Source organism: Culex pipiens, chromosome 1 (genome assembly GCF_016801865.2).
Source record: "Culex pipiens pallens isolate TS chromosome 1, TS_CPP_V2, whole genome shotgun sequence".
Lineage (NCBI taxonomy): Eukaryota > Metazoa > Arthropoda > Insecta > Diptera > Culicidae > Culex > Culex pipiens.
In genome coordinates this window covers 68,600,251-68,621,921 of record NC_068937.1, presented here as the reverse complement: position 1 = coordinate 68,621,921, position 21,671 = coordinate 68,600,251, and the positions used below count along the sequence as shown (strand labels likewise).

The 21,671-nt window shown below is 45.7% G+C and overlaps 3 protein-coding genes and 1 pseudogene across 3 annotated transcripts in view; 1 reads left to right on the top strand and 3 right to left on the bottom strand.

Moving 5' to 3' along the window:
* LOC128093327 (uncharacterized) overlaps positions 1-21,671 on the bottom strand; it is a 481,727-nt gene that overhangs the window by 307,026 nt on the left and 153,030 nt on the right. The gene's annotated exons all lie outside the window — the stretch shown is intronic.
* LOC120428026 (T-complex protein 1 subunit beta-like) lies at positions 3,685-5,170 on the top strand (annotated as a pseudogene).
* LOC128093865 (uncharacterized) lies at positions 9,118-9,810 on the bottom strand. Its single transcript, XM_052711717.1, has one exon. It carries the CDS (start codon positions 9,808-9,810, stop codon positions 9,118-9,120), a length of 693 nt encoding a protein of 230 aa, XP_052567677.1.
* LOC120428034 (uncharacterized) lies at positions 12,200-17,361 on the bottom strand. Its single transcript, XM_052711716.1, has 3 exons — positions 16,358-17,361; positions 13,003-16,285; positions 12,200-12,364 (listed from the first exon to the last, which is right to left on the bottom strand). Exons 1-3 carry the CDS (start codon positions 17,359-17,361, stop codon positions 12,200-12,202), a joined length of 4,452 nt encoding a protein of 1,483 aa, XP_052567676.1.

Sequence of the window (21,671 nt, the reverse complement as noted above, 5' to 3'; positions counted from 1 at the left end):
TATCATCAGCAAAAAGTGATTTCTGACATCCTGGGGGCAAATCAGGCAAGTCAGAAGTAAAAATATTGTATAAAATTGGACCCAAAATGCTTCCTTGAGGGACGCCGGCACGTACAGGTAGTTGATCAGATTTGCTGTTCTGATAACATACCTGCAGAGTACGATCCGTCAAATAATTTTGAATAATTTTCACGATATAAATCGGAAAATAAAACCTTTTTAATTTCGCAATCAAACCTTTATGCCAAACACTGTCAAATGCTTTTTCTATGTCTAGAAGAGCAGCGCCAGTAGAATAGCCCTCAGATTTGTTGCTTCGAATTAAATTTGAAACTCTCAACAACTGATGAGTAGTTGAATGCCCAAGGCGAAATCCAAACTGCTCATCAGCGAAAATTGAATTTTCATTAATGTGTGTCATCATTCTATTAAGAATTATTCTTTCGAATAATTTACTAATAGATGAAAGCAAACTAATGGGCCGATAGCTTGAGGCTTCAGCAGGATTTTTATCCGGTTTCAAAATCGGAACTACTTTAGCATTTTTCCAACTACTGGGAAAATATGCCAAATCAAAACATTTGTTGCAAATTTTGACCAAGCTACTTAAAGTTTTGCTTCAGGTAATTTTTTAATTAAAATGTAAAAAATGCCATCCTCACCAGGGGCTTTCATATTTTTAATTTTTTTGATAATAGATTTTATTTCATTCAGATCCGTATTCAAAACATCATCTGATGAAAACTCTTGTTCAACAATATTCTGAAATTCTATTGAAATTTGATTTTCAATAGGACTCAGAACATTTAAGTTGAAATTATGAGCACTCTCAAACTGCTGAGCAAGTTTTTGAGCTTTCTCCCCATTAGTTAATAGAATATTATCACCATCTTTTAAAGAAGGGATTGGTTTTTGAGGTTTCTTAAGAACCTTTGAAAGTTTCCAAAAAGGTTTGGAATAAGGTTTAATTTGTTCGACATCTCTTGCGAACTTTTCATTTCGCAGGAGAGTGAATCTGTGGTCAATAACCTTTTGCAAATCTTTTTGAATTCGCTTCAGTGCAGGATCACGAGAACGTTGATACTGTCTTCGGCGAACATTTTTCAGACGAATCAGAAGCTGAAGATCGTCATCAATAATGGGAGAATCAAATTTGACTTGGACTTTAGGAATAGCAATATTCCTAGCATCCAAAATTGCATTAGTTAAAGATTCCAAGGCTGAATCAATATCAGCTTTGGTTTCTAAAACAAAATCATGATTTAAATTATTCTCAATATGATGCTGATACCTGTCCCAATTAGCTTTGTGATAATTAAACACAGAACTATTGGGTCTGGTAACTGCTTCATGAGAAAGTGAAAAAGTTACTGGAAGATGATCAGAATCAAAATCAGCATGAGTCACTAAAGGACCACAATACTGACTTTGATTTGTCAAAACCAAATCAATTGTTGATGGATTTCTAACAGAAGAAATGCAAGTTGGCCCATTCGGATATAAAACCGAATAAAGACCAGAAGTGCAATCTCTGAATAGAATTTTACCATTGGAATTTACTTTTGAATTATTCCAAGATTGGTGTTTGGCATTAAAATCACCGATAATCAAAAATCGAGATCTATGCCGAGTAAGTTTATTCAAATCCCCTTTGAAATAATTTTTATTTTCCCCAGTGCATTGGAAAGGCAAATATGCAGCTGCAATCATAATTTTCCCAAAAGAAGTTTCAAGTTCAATGCCCAAACTTTCAATAACTTTCAACTTAAAGTCACGTAACGTGCTATAAGTCATACTACGGTGGATAACTATTGCAACTCCACCGCCATTTCGATTCATTCTGTTATTGGTTATAACTTTATAATCTGGATCACTTTTCAAATAAGTGCCAGTTTTTAAAAATGTTTCGGTTATAACAGCAACATGCACGTTATGAACTCGTAAAAAGTTGAAAAATTCATTTTCTTTCGCTTCTAAAGAGCGAGCATTAAAATTCATAATATTGATGGAATTACTTAGATCCATGATTAAACTTCAGGGTAAGAACAACATCATTCGCAAATTTTAATCCAATCTGGATAGCTTCCATCATGGATGTGGCATTACTCATTGTTTGAATCAAACCAAACAGTGAGTTTTGCAAAAGGTAATTTTTTCAAACGTAACATCGCCCAGATCAGAAGATCCCAGAGCGTTGTCACCCGAAAATTTTCAGATTGAATTTGAGGTACCAATTTGAGGAAGAATGGCAGAGGATTTGAAATTTTTGGTTGTACCTGAAACAGCGGCGGCATAGGAAATACCTCGGGAAATACCGTTGCCTATTTCAATGGTAGAAGTATTTTGTCTAGCTCTCTCGTTAGAGGGAGATAGCAGAAACGTTTGATTTAAAGTTGCAGGTACAACCTGACTTTGAGAAAATTTCGGTTTGGATTTCGGCTGATGCTTAGCACGAGAATCCAAAACCTTTTTTCTGATGGGGCAATCCCAGAAATTTGATTTGTGATTTCCACCACAATTTGCACATTTAAATTGGGTGACTTCTTTCACGGGACAATTGTCTTTATCGTGAGAAGAATCCCCGCAAACCATGCATTTTGGAACCATGGCGCAATGATCAGTACCGTGACCGAATGCCTGGCAACGCCGGCACTGGGTCAGATTCTGGTCATTACCGCCATGTTTCTTAAAATGCTCCCACTTTACCCGTACATGGAACAAAAACTGTACTTTGTCCAAAAGTTTCAAATTGTTGATTTCATTTCTGTTGAAATGAATCAGATAAAATTGTGAAGTCAAACCAAAGCGAGAAATATTCCCGTTTGATTTTTTCTTCATTGGTATTACTTGGGATGGGGCAAAGCCAAGCAACACCTTAAGTTCGTTTTTGATCTCATCCACCGACAAGTCGTTGGAGAGACCTTTCAGGACCGCCTTGAATGGACGAGCATTCTTGGTCTCATACGTGTAGAAATTGTGTTTGTGGTTTTTCAAATAACCAACAAAAGTTTGGTGATCTTGTAAAGATTCCGTCAACAAGCGACATTCTCCTCTTCGACCAAGCTGGAACGAAACCTTCAAATTGCAAGTTTCCTTGCAATTCTTCAGTTGCGTTCGAAAGCTGGCCAAATCGGAGACGGAAGTCACTACAATTGGCGGAGCCTTTACTCGTTTCTCGACGGCAGAAGGCTCAGTACGAGGAGAAGGATCTTTGTCAACAGTTTCGGATAAAACACCGAAACTGTTTGCCAATGGAATTGGAGGATTGACCTCACTTTCAGAATCAGACCTCGGATAAGGCTGTTTTCTTTTTCTGTTTCCGTTAGCCGGCTTAGCGTTCAAACGCTTCACCGATGTAACGACCAAATCTTCAGAAGATTTGCGTTTACCTTTGTTTTGACGCATTTTGCAAGCAAAGTTCTCTTGAAAAGATGGCTTTGTTTGTAAAATACAACAAAATTTCAGGTGGGGTTAGTCTTGAAAAGACTGTTTAGAATTTTGGAAAATAACTCAGGTAGTCTTTAAAAAGACTGTGAATTTTGTTTGAAATAACTCTGAGCTTAGGTAGTAAAAAATACCGCAGCTCTAGTGTCCGTTTACCACGAAGGTTCGCAAGACACTGATTCTTATTGTTGTTTTTGTAGGCAAATAACCGACGTGCTTGGCTGTAGATTAGCCTAGACTGGGGCCATTACAGTGCCGGGCCCCGCTGACCGCTGGATGGCACACCACATCCTGTACGCTGCATTTATCAAGAGCTATCTATTTCCAGCTTTTGCCCAGATTGTGATCTTCCCCCAGCGAATCGCCGAAACGTTTGCCGAGGAGGAGGAGGGCGAAATCGCCCGGCTGTTCTCGTTTGTGGGGGCCATCGGCGACCTGATAAAGAGCACACTCGGTCCGAAGGGAATGGACATGGGCATGATTCAGATGGCGCACGGCCGCAGCTCCGGCCAGGTTGAGGTCACCATCGACGGGGCGACGATTCTGAAGGCGGTCTGCGTAGACAATCCGGTGGATCATCGTGAACATGAGTCGCTTCCAAGACGACGAGGTTGGCGATGGATCGACTTACGTGACTGTGTTGGCGTCGGAGTTACTGCGCGAGCCGGAAAAGTTGATCGAGCAAAAGTTGCACCCCAGACGATTATCGCCGGGTGGAGAGCGGCCACGCAGGCGGCACGTTCGGCGCAGATTGCCGCAGCTCAGGACAATTCGACGGATGCGGAAAAGTTCCGAGAGGATATGATGAACATTGCCTGGACGACGCTCAGCTCGAGGATTCGGTCCCAGCAAAAGGAGTACTTTGCCAAGCTGGTCGTCGGTGCCGTGATGCGGTTGAAGTGATCCAGGGGATTGAACGCGATTCTGCGCATAAAGAAGACCGGCAGTTGCTTCGAGGATTCGTTCTTGGACGAGGGTTTCCTGTTGGACAAGAAGCCCGATAGGCACCAGTCGAAGCGCATCGAGAACGCAATGATCTTGGTCGCCAACACGCCGATGGACACGGACAAGATCCAGGTTATTGGATCGAGCATCAAGATGGACTCGATGGCGAATATTGCCGAGCTGGAAGTCGCCGAGAAGGAGAAGATGACGGACAAGGTGACAACCCGGACCAGGTTCGTCCCGGCCGTTGCGATCTGATCGAGCAGGTCAATGGGTGAGGATACGCTGTGCGTCAGTGGAGATCCCCTAGGAGAGGCCTGTACCGTCGTAATCCGTGGGGCAACGCAGCAAATCATCGACGAAGCGGATCATTCGCTGCACGCCGCCCCTTCGCGTGCTGGCCGGTAACTTCAAAGAGGCCCGAATCGTGTACGGCGGAGGTTGTTCCGAAACGCTGATGGCCTGTGCCGTGTCCGGTACGGAATCGATGGCCATGGAAGCTTTCGGTCGCGCTCTGCTCCCGCTGCCGACGACGATCGCCGACAACAAAGGGTACGATTCCGTTTGTAACGCTCAGCTATTTAAACGAAGAGTACCTGATGCGGCAAAAGATCAGTGACGACGATGAGTGCAGCATAATCGGAGGACGCGAAACGGACCCCGAAAACATTGAAACACTGGATGAGAAAGAAGTGAACGTGGATATAGAATGCCTTCCGGAAAACGATCGGCACAAGCTGGAGGCGCAACACATCAAGGATTGCAATGAGTTGAAAAAAAAGGGCGCGGCGGAATTCCAGAAGGACAATTTGGATTAAATCGAGCAGAATAAATGAAAACAATTAACTGATGGGGCCGGGCTCGGTCCCGGATGGTTCGATGGGAGGAATTTACACCCACTCGAAGAGTGGCCCAAAAAATGCAGCTAGCACGCACTTACGTGACCGGTTCAGGTGCCACAGCCACCGCCGCGTAGACGTCCAAGACGCCCAGGTAGATTCTTCACTCAAACGGCCACAGCAGAAACACCCAATTCCCACTCAGCTCGGTTGATTGCGTAAGCAAACCAACTTGTAGCACCAAACGGATCACACACGACTTATTTCCTCGCAGAGCACACAAGAGAACCTTTTTCCAGCCACTTAATGCACAATTCTTCACGGCTCAAGTGGACCAACGCACTAATTTTCTGGTGGAAGCACACACAGCCCAGAACTTCACCAAGGATTTCACCACGGCAACCACAAGCGGATACGAGTTCGGATTATGGATAGAACTAAGATTCGCAGAATAAAGTTAAATGTACTTGGGTTTTATTTCGCACAAACTTGGAACAAAAACTACTTATTTTCTTTGGATAAAACGCGACGCGAAGTTGCTTTGACCGTGGTTTATTGGGATCTGTTTCTAGGGGGTTTTGTTGTTCTGATCTGAACCTATCTGCTGACCACTACAGGCTCAGCAGTTTTCGTTTTTTGTTATCTACACGATTCTACTGCAGTTATCGTGACGATCTCGCGAGAATAGCTAACAGTTTCGCTCGCGATGATCAATACGATGATTGTTGTTAGGTTGGTTCACACGATCAATTACAAATAATTTTAGTTTTACATTAAATTGTTAGTTCTAAGTCTAGGGTTAGTTAACATATTAAACATTCCGGCCACCTTGAAATGGCTCGGCTATTTCAACATACTATTTACAATATGTACAAAACTATTTCTAAAACTAACACAAAAAATCAATCACTCCTCTCTTCACAATCAAAAATCAAAAACACTCTCTTCACAATCATACAACCATGCTTCTCCATCGCTCCTTCGCCGACCTTGATCGGACTCGACTCGGCTCGGCTGGCGATCGGGAAACTTCGGGTAAGCCAGCACGTGACTCTTCGGCTGCATCTGGCATGTCCGCTGACAGGCCATGTGACTTCTCGGCTCGAAGTGGGTGGTGAGGCGGAGTCACGAATGCAGTTTGGGGGTGGTGAAGAAGTGGTGCCACACAGAAAAAAAAATCATGGTAATATTACATCTGGGAAGGGGTACATCTTTTATGTCAGAAAAAATGTGTAATTTTACCTCTGAAAATGTGTATTTTTACCACTTTTCTGGTGTAATGTCACTTTTTCAGTCTTAATTGAGGTAAAATTACATCATAAAAGGAGTAATATTCAACCTTCCAAAATTAAAGCTTGCAAATTTACACAATTTTTTTCTGTGCAGAAATCCAATTTCGTCAACATCTGGCAGAGAAAAAGACCCGGTAGATCGGACGCGAAAAAGTAAAGGATTGGAACCGCAATTACCTGCGAGATTCCCACGAAGGCATCGAGCAATTTCGGCGTGCTCTACCAGGGTCAAAAAACTGCGACGAACTGGATCGTTGACTCGCTGGGTACCATCTTCTTCGACATCTGGAGAGGAATCTTGGGAGTCTTGCGGGAGCCTCACAGAGGGAGAGCGAAAGAAAAGACGTGCGTGTCGTTTCGAGTCAACGTTAAGAATGATATTTATTAAACTATGTTTTTGACAGGTGGTAAGGCTGTCATTTCTCTCTGTGTGTAAGTGATGTTGAACTGCAGGGCTGTGCCCATTTGAACACTCCTCCTCAACTTCACTACACTTCCCTTAACTTAAAAAAAAAAGCTGTACTGTACTGTCGTTCGATTGAATTCTTCAACATGGCCTCACGTTCCTACTGCACCGGACTTTCGCCGAGCATTTTCTCCTACATCTCCTCCAGAAACATCATTTATCTCCTCCTGAATCGTCACTGATTTCTGAGATCCTCGCCAAAAAACACTTATTACTTCGAACCACTCAACCGTACAAGCACCTCCTCGGGCGGAGAATCCGACCGTTTCATCGAAGCGGTCGATCCTGCTGATCTTCTTGGGCTCTGCTTCTGGTTGCTGAACGGCAGCCGATGCTTCTGCCCTGCACAAACATCGCGCCTGCCTCTGATCTTACCGAGCCGATACAGACCGCTGATTCTTGCCGCGCTAGCAATCACCCTATCGCCGTACGTCAGCTCACAAGTTCCACCGTTGAAGGTCGTCATAACTCCTTTGGTCGACAGCTTTCCGACTGAGATCAAACTTCCTTGCAGCTCCGGCACAAACATCACATCGGTCAGCGTAATATTCACCGTTTTCCCACGATCATCGATGCTCTCGATCGGACAATCTCCGATGCCTGCGGTGCGCAATTTTCGACCGTCAGCAGTTGTTATCACTGAACGCGCACTTCCGTCAAATCTTACAAACGCATTCCTATCACTTGTCATGTGTGATGATGCACCTGAATCGACAATCCACGACTTGGAGTCGATTCCTCCGCTGGCCACAAGAAGAGTGATTTCTACATCAGATCTGGTTTCGGTTGCCTTCAAAGCCTTCTGTGTGTGCTTCTTCCCTCTGTCCTCTTCCTCATCTTCCGTTGAATATTCCTCACAATCTACCTTCCGATGGCCCGGTTTTCCGCAGTGGTAACAGATCAACACTTTCCGGCGAGCGACACGCACCTTCAGCGCCTTCTCCTCCGCTTCGCAAGTTGACTTGTAGTTGGCAGCTTCGTCGATCAACTTCTCCTTAACCAAAGCGAGCGTAAGGTCCTTCTCGTCGCGCGCACCGAGTGCCATGATCAACGGCCGGAAAGTTGACGGAAGTCCACGCAGCATCAGCGCCACCTTGACGCACTCATCCATCTTTATTCCTGCATTGTCCAGCCGGCCGTACAACTTCTCGAACTCCCCGATGTACGTCTCCATGTTGTCGCCGTCCTGGAAGCTCTGGTTGGCAATCTGGATGATGGTGGTGACCTTCTGCTCAAGAGACAGTTTGCTGTGATGCCCCTTGAGTGCATCCCACGTCTCCTTCGCCGTCAGCTTATCTTCGATGACAGAACGTTGGTTTTTCTCCACCAGCAACTGGATCGTGGTAAGGGCCTTTTCGTCTCCAGCCGTCCACGCATCCGACACCGGATTTGGGGCTTCTCCCGGATCCACGTATTTCCACAATTTCTCGCGTCGCAAAAAAGCCTTCACTTCAAACGCCCAATCCTTGTAGTTCGAACTACCGAGCTTTTCAATCCGTGCAAACTCCATCGCGATCTCTAGCAACACTTTTCACGAGCAAAAAACTTTGCCTCCACGCGATTCTACGTTCAAACTTTCCGCGAAAAACGATCACCACCGAAATTCTAACCTCAATTCCACTCGGGGGCTCGGCCTGGGCCCATAACCTCTTGGGAGTCTTGCGGGAGCCTCACAGAGGGAGAGCGAAAGAAAAGACGTGCGTGTCGTTTCGAGTCAACGTTAAGAATGATATTTATTAAACTATGTTTTTGACAGGTGGTAAGGCTGTCATTTCTCTCTGTGTGTAAGTGATGTTGAACTGCAGGGCTGTGCCCATTTGAACAAGGAAAAGACCCGGTAGATCGAACGCGACAAATAAGGGGATTGGAACCGCAATTACCTGCGAGATTCCCACGAAGGCATCGAGCAAATTTCGGCGTGCTCTACCAGGGTCGGATGAACGGCTTACACGGCGGATGTCGACAAACAGCAAAACGATGACAAACGACGTACTTCTTCTTATTCGGCTTAGGCATCTGGGAGTGGAAAAGACCCGGTAGATCGAACGACACAAAATAGGGGATTGGAACCGCAATTACCTGCGAGATTCCCACGAAGACATCGAGCAAATTTTGGCGTGCTCTACCGGGTTCAGTTTCTGCAAGCTGGATCAAGCTGCTGCTCCGACTCGGCCGGAACTGGCAGAAGTGCGATCTTGGCGACCGGCCTGACGACGGCATCCGATGTTGCTGTTTTCAAAGTGACGACGCGAACAACGCCGTCTTTGCCGGGATGGACGTGGGTGATTCGGCCTAGCGGCCACTGCGTCGGCGGCAGGTTGTCGTCTTTGATCAGCACAACTCGTCCTGGTACGATCGTGACGGGATTCTTGCAGCCCTTGACTGCGCGCGACTGGAGCTGTTGTAGATACTCAGGATACCATCTCGACCAGATTCTCTGGAAACGCTTCTGTGTCAGCTCCCAGTGCGACAAACGATTGTCCGGAACGTCGGCCAGGTTAAGTTCTTCAACAGCTTGCAGGTTCGTGCCGACCAGGAAGTGGCCTGGTGTCAGGACCTCTAGGTCCGAGGGATCGCTTGGGATTGGCACGAGGGGTCGGGAGTTCAAGCACATCTCGATCTGGGTTAGTAGAGTGCTCATGTCCTCGTAACTCACGTTGGTGTTGCCGATCTCACGTAACAGGTGGTGCTTCGCTGACTTGACGGCTGCTTCCCACAGTCCGCCAAAGTGTGGAGCACGCGGTGGGATGAAATGCCAGGTTATCTCGTTTGCAGCGCAGTAATCGAGAATCGACTTCCGGCTTTCTTGATCGGTTTTCAGCATGCTGTAGACCTTGCGGAGCTCGTTGGATGCGCCCTTGAACGCTGTTCCGTTGTCGCTATGGATCTCCTTCGGTCTTCCACGGCGTGCGACAAAACGACGAAGTGCGGACAGAAAAGCTTGGGTGGATAGGTCCGACCGAGGGGCGCGACAAAAGTAAAAAAATAAATAATTTAATTAATTAACGGCAGAAATTAATTAATTAACGCGAAATTAAGGGTTGTTTACGATCACAACAACGCCACCTCTTTTTATTCCACATTGCCATTTGACATTTGGACATTGGGCGCGTTTGTTGCGTTTGTTGTTGTGTTTGGTAGAAACGTTTTGTTGCCAAGATCGTATTTACCAAGATGTACATTAAGACGGTGGTTTGGAAAATCTCCGGAACTTGCCCAACACAACTTGATGGTCGAGTTTCTCAACGGCCAGATCGAGCTGCAGTCCCAGCCGCCGTTTTTGCTGTACCTTAACGGACGGTTGCCGGTCACGAATCTGAGGGTTCTGGTTCTACAACAACAGCGAGTAAGACCGGATCCGGGACATAATCTCGAAGCTGGTGGCCGAGTGCAACAACAACAGCGGCGGAAAAGGACCGGGTGACACAAAGAAAGTTGTGACGAGTGCTTCTCGCGACTGGACATGGGAAAGACGGGTGAAAACGGAAATGTTGCTGGCAGGATTTAGGTTATCTATCAACGGGATAAATTGACAAAAATATACGATTTGTTTTTACCTTTGTTGCAGGTAAAAAGTGGACATTTCCACCATGCTGACAAAGGCCCAGAAGGAATTTAACGACAGCAACGGAAAATTGCCTCCTTCCCATCAGCAGCCACAACAGCAGCAGGAGCCTGTTCCGAGTCGCAAACTGTTCGCGGCGATCAACATCGTTCAGCCGGAACCCCAGTAGCAGCCGGACACAACGCAGAGTGTTGTAAATTTCTTCGAAGCAACCGACCACCTCCGAAGTTCCACTGTTCCAGATACCGATGTCGAGCCGGTGCACACGCTCGATCAGATCGAGAAGCAGCATCCAGCTACGACGTCGCAGAAGAATTCGGAAGATCGTGACCGGCAAGATAACGGCCGAGGTCAGCAATCTGGAGAACAGCTTCAAGTTGATGGGCATTCTCATCAGTACCGAACCGGCGCCGGCTCAGGTGCTCAGCACGTCCTCGCTGCTTTTTCTTCGCGATTGCGTCGAAGAACTTGGACATCATCCTTGAAGCAGCCGATGGAATTGAGCTTCGGCAAGAAGCAAACCGCTTCTACTTAAACTTAACAGGTCACCCAGCATGCGTTCATTTTCGTAACTTAACAGAAACGCCAGAATTGGATTGTCTAGGCCGAGGGAGAAGAATAGGGGACAAAACTTTGGGTCTGGATTACAACCCGAGCGAGCTCGAAGAACCGTGGCTACTTCTTGAATGTCCATAAAAGTTTAAGTAACTATAATCGTAAAAAGAGATTTTTCCCAAATCTAACAAGTCAGTTTCGTTTCCAGCTCGACCGCGACCGTTACAGATGCTCGGAATGGATAGCATCGAGACCCACCTGATGGTGTTCACGGACTACTCACGCCAGGGAAGTGAGCCATCGCCATCGCCGCCTACAAACCAAACTAACCTAACCTGCAAAACTGTATCATCTGTAGAACCTTGCTGCTTGCTGTAGACATAGATCGCATCAAACGAAATTGACTAAGCGTTGACTGGCTTAAACCGACTACACAACACCACGGAATTTATTTTTATCGATCTCGCTGGAACCGTTTCCTCTGAAGTTCACACACGTACAACGTACATCGCCATCCAAAAATTGAAGCAGCAGTTTTGAGTGTTCGGATCGACCGAACAAGCTGACACATTTGGTATTCGAGCTCTCAAGCTGACACATTCGGTATCGGAGGGAAGTTTGTTTTGTTAATATGGTCTCAGTCGAAGTACAAGTACTTGCCCTTTATTTAAAAAATATGCTAACTAAAAACAAATAATAAATATACAAAATTAATGTTTATGTGATCGCTATCATGTTAGAATAGAATTTTTATTTATATATAACGTTTATTTCACAACTTGACTTTGCGCATGATGAATAAAAGCACAATTCCCCGGCACAAGCCTCTACGAATCGCGACTCACAATCCTTTTTAGTAAACGTCTTTATCAGTTTTACATTAAAATCGCAATCCAAATGAAACTGTTCAGGTTAAGCAAATTATACCAGACAGATTCGATGCTTGGAAGAACTGAGTCGCGCTGAGCGAACGGAACTGGTACTGCTCCTTCTGCACCTGTGGCTTGCGGTATTTGAACGCGTTCAGCACGTAACCAAGAAAGAGCTTAAGCTCAAGCACAGATTTCAACTGATTTCCCGACGAGCAGTACTCCTAGCACCAGCCTTTGACCAGCGGAACATCGATCACCCATCGACATTGTCCCGAGCGCATGTTGAACGGCCGCGGCACCCACAGCAACAACATCCCGTTTGGAGGAGGCAATCCTTCGAGAAGAATGCAACACTTCCAGCAGCGATGCGGCGAACCAATTAAAACCTGGAGGGGAAAAACAAAATAATGCCTTTAATCACAGAGAAAGCACTGGTTCGAAAGGTGCTCGTTTTTTTTAAACAACTGTTAGTTGAAATAACATTTACCTATTCAACTTGAAAAGTTTGAAAAGAATATTGAAACTCACCATGCGAGAACGATGCTTAGCGAAACAATCTGTCCATCTGAGATAAACAAGTTTCCACTTGCGGTAGAATTCGATGACGTTGGATGTTCCGATGCTCTCCGGCAGTTTGACCTTTTCCGGTGCTGCTCCATAAACTTTTCCTGCAATTTCGGCGAAAAAACAGCTGCAGCGCGGAAGCTTGCTGCATCACAAAATTAAATCAAAACAAACTTGACAGTCGAGCGCGAAAGAGACACAAAGCAAACCAACGTTTTCAATAAAGCAGGTGTGGTTCTGTAAAATGTCAAATGGCAAGAGGAATTTAATTCCTTAATATATTTAATGCCAAAAATTAATACATTAAGGCCATTGTCACGCCCCTCGGGTCCGACACTAGTTCGATGTGCACAGCACGTGTAGCGAAACACACGAAAATAGCGACATACGCTTTGGTTGGAGCTCGGTTTCGGATGGGCGACTTGATGTAGAAAGGTCCACAATAATCTACACCGCTCACAGCAAACGGTCTGGTTGGGGTGACACGTGAGGTTGGCAAATCGGCGATACTCTGCTTCACTAGGGTTGGCTTGTTCTGGAAACATTCTTTGCAGAGATGGTAGGTTTGGCGGACCAGATTCCGGCCACCGATGATCCAGAACTTCTGGCGAATCGTAGCAAGCATCAGCTGGGGGCCAGCGTGCAACAAATCAACGTGGTACGATTTCGCCAACAGGATGGAAAGCGGATGCTTCGCCAACAGCACGATCGGGTGCTTTACTTCATCGGGAACTGCAGCATTGCTGAGTCTTCCGCCGACTCGAATGAGTCCGTCACCGTGCAGGATCGGGTTGAGCCACTTCAGCGGCGACGACGGTGATACTCGTTCCTTGGAGACCAGGTCTGCAGCATCTTCTGCAAACATGTCTCGCTGGGCTACACGGCACAGAGCGATCTCAGCGTCACGCAGCTCGGCGGCAGTGAGAATTTCGGGACGCTCTGGCTTCTCCTTCTTGGATACAGCTTTCAGGATACGGAAGTATCTTCTCCAGTAAGCAACAGCGCGACGTAGGTGGAAGTAATCGGAGAAACGGTTGAACAGCTCATCGGAGAATTTCGGATCGGCAGCGGTGATCAGCATCACGGCGGCCTTGCTTCTTGCTCCAGGTAGAGTAGCAGGATCGACATCGGGAATCACAGAGCGTGGCCAGTGTTCACGGGACTTGGACAGGTACTCCGGGCCAAACCACCACAGCAAACAGTTCACAAGCTCGATGGGGCTCAGACCACGGGAGAGGACGTCGGCTGGGTTACAGATTCCGGGAACATGTCGCCAGCGTCTCACGTCGGTTTCGGCTTGGATCCGTGCTACTCGGTTCGCCACAAATGTCTTCCAACGGGCTGGTGGGGACTGCAACCACTGCAGTACGATCATCGAGTCTGTATGGAAGAACACTTCTACCGGCTTCTTGATGGCTTTCACCACCTTCTTGTACAACTTCACGGACAGTTCAGCTCCACACAACTCAAGATCGGCGATGGATTGAAGCTTGGACAGCGGAGCGACCTTGGATCTCGACGCCAACAGTCTCACTTGGATACCTTTGACCGTCTCACAGCGCACGTAACAGTTGGCTCCGTAGGCTTTCTCCGACGCATCAGAGTAGAAGTGCAGCTCGACGGACATGGCGGTTGGCAGGTACACACATCTTGGAATCCGGACTTTCGACAACTCTTCAAGCGTACTGTGGTACGCTTTCCATTCAGCTTGCAGCTGCGAGGGGAGCGGGCGGTCCCATTCGTAGCGGTTCTTCTCCTTGGTGCGCAAAGTCCACAGACCCTGCATGTACAGTTTGGATACTACGATAACTGGACCACTGAAACCAGCTGGATCGAAAATCTTGGCGATGTACGACATCACGATCCGCTTCGTGAGTACAGCTGCGGGTAGCGGAAGTTCCACCTTGAAGCGTAGTGTGTCGGAAACTGGATCCCAAACAAGTCCGAGCACAGACACGGATTGGTCGTCCTTCAGGTCACGGAGCGGAACGATGGCAAGATCTTCTTCCGGAACATCAGCTAGCGCCTCTGGAACGTTGGATGCCCACTTCTTCAGCGGGAAACCGGCTGCTAACAGCATGGCGGATACTTGCTTCCGGATTCGGGTTGCGGATGGGAGGTCATCAGCGCCAGACAGGAAATCATCCACATAGAAATCCTGCTTCACTGCTTCGACTGCTTTTGGGTAGTTCTTGGCTTCGTCTTTGGCTATCTCGAGGAGGGTGCGGGTTGCCAAGAATGGCGAGGATGCGAAACCGTACGTTACGGTGTTCAGTTCGTACGTCGCAAGCGGTTGGGTTGGAGTGGGACGCCAGAGGATGCGTTGGTACGGACGGTCTTCCGGATGTAGCAAAACTTGGCGGTACATTTTCTCACAGTCTGCTACGAGCGCGATTGGGTAGGTCCGGAAACGCATGACGATCGACAACAAATCTTCCTGAACGACTGGTCCCACCAGTTGCAGGTCGTTCACGGAGAATCCCGACGCCGTCTTGCACGACGCGTCGAAAACTACGCGGACTTTGGTTGTAGTACTCGAGGCTTTGAATACCGGGTGGTGTGGAAGATAGCAGTGCGGAATGCTGTCGTCCACGGGATCGTCGACCTTATGCATGTGGTTGAGGCGTTCGTACTCGTCCATGAACTTACAGTACGCTTCACGAGTGGTGGGATCACGCTCCAGTCTCTTCTCCAGGCTCAGGAAACGACGTTCGGCGATTGTTCTGGATGCGCCGAGGGTGACGAGCGGATCGCGGGTGAGTGGCAAGCGAACGATATAACGACCCGACGAATCGCGCGTGGTGGTAGCGGAATAGATTTCTTCACAGTGGGTTTCTTCTGTGGTTAGCACTGAACAGGGTTCGACAGCTTCCAGTTCCCAGAACTTCTGGAGAGCTTGTTCCAGGCTTCGATCAACAGTGGTGAGGTGGCAAACACGTGGGATACTTGGGGATGGGATACACACTTTTCCGGATACGGTCCACCCAAACACTATCTCGATCATCAACGGGAGGCCCTCGTCGAGGGTCTGCTTGCTGCCAGTGTGCAGCTCGTGGTAGGATTCTCCGCCGATAACAATGTCAATATCAGACGGAACGTTGAACTTGGGATCTGCCAACGAAACTTCAGGTAGCTTCCACTGGGATACGTCGACTGGGATGGTTGGCAGGTTGATCGTCGGTCTCTTCAGGATAAGGAACTCGAGCTTAGCAGCGTACGGAGTGTACTTGGATTGGATGGTTGCAGTCAGCTGGCACTTGATCTGCTTCGTGGATTCTCCGATCCCTGCTACATCGATGTCGACCTTCTTTCGACGGAGGTTCAGGGTGTTCGCAAGCTTCTTCGTGATGAAGTTGCACATGGACGCCGAATCGAGCAGGGCTCTAGCAGGATACTTCTTTCCGTTCTGGCCAAGAACTTCAAGTGCAACCGTCTCCAGGAGTACTGTGCTTCGGTGCGACTGGACGGACAAACTAACTTGGGATTCTGGGTTCGACGTACTAGATGTGGGATCCACCGACGTCGACGTGGATTGGATCGGTTGCTGGGATGGCTTCTTCGGCGCGGCTTGGGTTGACGACATCTTCGGGGGTGCATCTCGGTGCAACAGGGTGTGGTGCTTCTCGTGGCAGACCTGGCACGTAAATCTCGACAAGCAATTCCGAGATTGGTGTCCGGATCGGAAGCAGTTCCAGCAGAGGCGCTTCTGGTACACCAAATCTTGGCGTTGTTGGATGGACTTCCTGGCAAACACTGGGCATTCAAACAAACGATGGGATTCCGAGCAGGCCAGACACTGTGGATTGTTGCTCTACATCCTAGATGCGACAGCGTTGGATACGACCTTGAACGGCTTCTTCTGGAACGGATGGGGATTGGTACCGGCCACCTTGGACGGCTGCTGCTGCTCTGAGGTCTCACGGACGGATTCAAGCATTCTCAACCGTTGGTACAGGAAGTCGGTCAGCATTGCGTACGTCACATCTTCTTCTTTGCTAGTGTGCTCCTCCCAAGCACGCAGCGATCTGGAGTCCAGCTTGTAGCACAGGATGCTGACAAGAGGTGTGTCCCAGTGTGCGACTGGCTCTTTCAGCTTTTCCAACGCCTTCACATGCCGGTGAAAATCGTCCACGAGCGTACGCAGGTCACTAGCAGATTCGCGCTTCAGCGAAGGCAGATCGTACAGGGCATGGAACAGTTTGCGCTTCAGGAACCGCTTGTTGTCGTAGCGCTTCAGCAGTTCGTCCCACGTTGGCGCATACTTGTCTGCCTCAATCTCCACGTTCTCGAACTGCAGTGCTGCTTTATCGACGAGTGAGTTCAACAAGTACTGCAGCTTTGCCACTGTTGGGATGTCTGGATTCGAATGCACCATCGACGTGAACGCATCACGGAAGGACAGCCAACGAGAGAAATCTCCATCAAATTTCGGCAGATCGATCTTGGGTAGGCGTAGGTGGAAGGATACTGGATGGGTAGGCTGGCTGGTGTTCATGGTGCTGTTCAATGCGGTCAGGTTCTGCTCCTCGGTCCGCTTCGACAGCAAAAATCCCTTGGCTTCACAGTATCTCGTCTCGAAGTCGGCTCGTTCCGTCAAATGAGTTTCCAAATACTCGGATTTATCGGTGCGTTCGAGCTCGGCTTGGACTTCGAGGAACTCGCGGTACGCTCGATCCAAACTCTCCAAACGGACAGGAATCTGGCACGTGTCCGTCTCAGCGTTGAACTTCGCGATGAACTTTTCCACCTGGTTGCGCATGGTCTCGATACCTTGCCGCCTGACCAAGCAATCGGACAACCGTTGCTTCGCCGCAGCCATAATGCACACTCTCACTCACCACTGGACTTCGCTACCACCAAAAACAAAACGCGGGAAACGGAAACAGCACGGAGTATCGGATACGGATTTTCCCGTCGCGCTCGTACTGAGTTACGCGACGCAGGTTCGACCGGGGCAGGTACTACCGACGCGATCGTACCACCCTAACGCGATTGACTTGCCACCCACAACCACTTTAGCATGCGCGCAAAACTTTCAAAAGTTTGCTCCCAGGTTGGCCAATTTCTGCCGGAATTCCAAATTTCCAAAAAATCTCGCTTGGGGCACACCGCAAACGCGAGTACAATTAGGCCAATTTTCGCGCGCGCTTAATTGTTCTTAGCAAGAACCACGCTCTCCAACAAAATGGCTTAGTTGGAGCCAACAATGCACCTTTGTGCAGCAATCCTCAAAAATGGCGTACTCACCGCACCTCCTGGTCGGGGCGACCTCCCATCCGGTTCGAAGGACCAGATGATGGGGCCGGGCTCGGTCCCGGATGGTTCGATGGGAGGAATTTACACCCACTCGAAGAGTGGCCCAAAAAATGCAGCTAGCACGCACTTACGTGACCGGTTCAGGTGCCACAGCCACCGCCGCGTAGACGTCCAAGACGCCCAGGTAGATTCTTCACTCAAACGGCCACAGCAGAAACACCCAATTCCCACTCAGCTCGGTTGATTGCGTAAGCAAACCAACTTGTAGCACCAAACGGATCACACACGACTTATTTCCTCGCAGAGCACACAAGAGAACCTTTTCCCAGCCACTTAATGCACAATTCTTCACGGCTCAAGTGGACCAACGCACTAATTTTCTGGTGGAAGCACACACAGCCCAGAACTTCACCAAGGATTTCACCACGGCAACCACAAGCGGATACGAGTTCGGATTATGGATAGAACTAAGATTCGCAGAACAAAGTTAAATGTACTTGGGTTTTATTTCGCACAAACTTGGAACAAAAACTACTTATTTTCTTTGGATAAAACGCGACGCGAAGTTGCTTTGACCGTGGTTTATTGGGATCTGTTTCTAGGGGGTTTTGTTGTTCTGATCTGAACCTATCTGCTGACCACTACAGGCTCAGCAGTTTTCGTTTTTTGTTATCTACACGATTCTACTGCAGTTATCGTGACGATCTCGCGAGAATAGCTAACAGTTTCGCTCGCGATGATCAATACGATGATTGTTGTTAGGTTGGTTCACACGATCAATTACAAATAATTTTAGTTTTACATTAAATTGTTAGTTCTAAGTCTAGGGTTAGTTAACATATTAAACAATTAACTTATTAAAATTTGTCCTGGTTTAATTCATAACTTTCATCACTGTATAAATATATAAAAACATAGGATAAAAATATAAATATGATTAAATGATTTCACGATTTTCTCTCCTCGCACATTCCATCCGGAAGCTGCTAACTCGCTGAAGCCGGATCAGTAAGTGTTCAGCCAGGTTTGAGATGGCGTTGGATGCTGTTGTTTCGAGTGGGTATCGTTCGGCCTTGTAGGAGGGTTGATTGTGTTTTGGAGTATCGTCCTGGTCCACTTTTCGTTCCTTGGACTTGTTGACCCGCAGCACGGAATTGTCTCACTTGGAGGCAGGTTTCGCACTGATTGACGTGTGAATTGGACAACAGGATCCTATCCTCGAGCCTATCGAAGAATGTATCCGCGTATGGTCCATTTATTTATTTATTTATTTATTTATTTATTTAATTCAAATAATGTAACTTAAGGCTTAGCCTTTTAATTTGTTACAAAGTGTGCAGATGCAGGATTTAATTCAATATCGATAAATCGATTCCTTAATGCTATGCTTCTCTTTATCCTAATTCTAATTTACGCTGGCGAGTTCTGACAGTAGGTTTTCTTTGAAATTTTTATAAGAATGACTATTTTTGATACTAATGCTTAATTGATTCCAATTCACAACCCCTCTTGCAAAGAAAGATTGACTATAGTAAAAAGACGAATGTTGCGGTATCAAAAAACTTTTAGTTCTTGTAGATCTTAACGGTCTGAGCTTAGTATATAAATATTCTGGTTTTTTAGTATGAATTATTCTGAACAAGTTAACACATGAACGAAATTTATAGAATTGCGAAAAATTACATCCAATAAGTGTTTTCTGCAAGTGAGTAACTCTAGATATTCTTGGAAGGTTATAAACAAATCTTACACATGAATTAAGTGCCACCCTAAGTCGATCAAGGGCTGCCATAGATGCATTTGTGTACAAGAAATCTCCATAAATAAAATGCGGAAAAAGCAGGGATTTAAAAATTCGAATTTTTGTTGCTATGTCTAGATGTCTGGCTACAAGATGTAATTTCTTTAATGTTCCATAAATTTTTCCACACTGAATGTTGATTTGGGTCTCCCAACATAAATTACACATAAAGGTTACCCCAAGATTTACAACTTTATCAACAAAAACAATTAGGTCACCATTCAAAAACAACATGGGATGATTCACTTTAATCTTGGAATGACTGAATAGAATTGCTTGCGTTTTAGACGAATTTATAAACAACAAGTTACGTTGAGACCAGAGCCAAACACTATGAAGATCGGAATTAATTTTTCGTGCAACAACATCAAGATTATAATTAACATCAGCATTGAAGTAAATTTGGACATCATCAGCAAATAAATGCACCGAACAAAAAGTTAGAACCGATGGAAGATCATTTATAAAAAGCGAGAATAGAATTGGCCCCAAGACTGAACCTTGGGGGACACCAGATTTTATCATTACAAAACTAGAAAAGACATCATTGTACAAAACGGCTTGACTTCGATCGTTTAAATATGACTTTATAAGATCAACAGCCATAGAAGAAAAGTTAAATTTAGATTTTAATTTATGCAATAGTTTTGTATGTGACACACGATCAAATGCCTTGGCGAAATCTATTAAGAGCAAAATAGCAATACCCTTTTTATCTAAATTTAAGGCAATGTCGTCGTGTATTTTTATTAACGCAGTTTCAGTGCTGTGGTGTTTTCTAAAACCTGATTGATAGGGACTCAGTAAATTCATTTGATTAACATATTCTGAAATTTGTGATTTTACTAATTTTTCAAATGCTTTAGAAAGAGCACTTAGAATGCTTATTGGCCTAAGATTACTTAAAGAAGTACTATTATTTTTTTTCTTAATAGGAATAACTTTTACGCGTTTCCATGCATTAGGAAAAATTGAAGTCAGAAAAATAGAATTGAAAATATGAGTAATATAAGATAATGCTAAGGGTAGAATAATTTTAACAAATTTAATTGGTATTTCATCTAAACCGATTGCATTTGAAGTGATAGAAAATACAGCATTAACAACCTCAAAATCTTCCACTAGTCGAAAACGAAAACCATCATCATTTGAAAAGCCTGAAACACCATCATAAAGAGTATCATCGGACGTAAAATTAGAGGCAAAAAAATTATTAATGTCTGTAGGAGAAAACTCGCAGCTTTTGTGGGTGGAACTAGTTTTAGTAACACCAAGTTTTTTAATATTTTTCCATAATTGTTTACTAGGAACGTTGGTATTAATAATTCTTCTTTCATAATTTTCCTTGGCATGTTTGATCGTTTCATTTACGCGATTTCTAAGTCTTTTATATTTGTTATGCAGATCAGTAGTTTTGTTACGTTTCCAATTATTGTAGGCAATATTTCTATTAACGATAGCTAGTTCAATACCATTGTTATACCAAGGATTGTCTCTTGGTTTGTACCACTTGAGGGGAAAAAAGTCTTCATGTAACACCTTAAGTCTTTCATTAAAACTGACCAATAAATCATTAGGATCAGTTATACGCAAAAAAGAGTTCCAGTCGAAAGAAAAAAAGGTATCACGCAAAGCTGCCGCATTAAAGTTATTGTAATCTCTATAATAAATAATATTTTTTTCAGAATTGAAATCAATATCTAATGAGGCAATTATCATATCATGACTTGACACACCTGGCATAGAAATTTGATCATTTTTTATAATAAGTTGCGGAGAGTCAGTCAAAAGAAGATCGAGCTGAGAACAACCAGTATTATGAAAGAATGTTGGCTCATCGTTTATACAAACAAATGACTTTCTTTCCAGAACATCACGAAAACTTCGTGATTTATTCGAATCTTTCATCAAATTAGTATTGAAATCACCTATAAAAAAGGTTGAATCATATTTTATGTTATACTCTTCAAAGTGGGATGCCAGAAGACCAGAACAATCAGAAGTTGGTGGATTATAGTAAACTCCTAGTAGAAATTTGTTCAAACCGCATTGCATTTCCAGCAACAAAAATT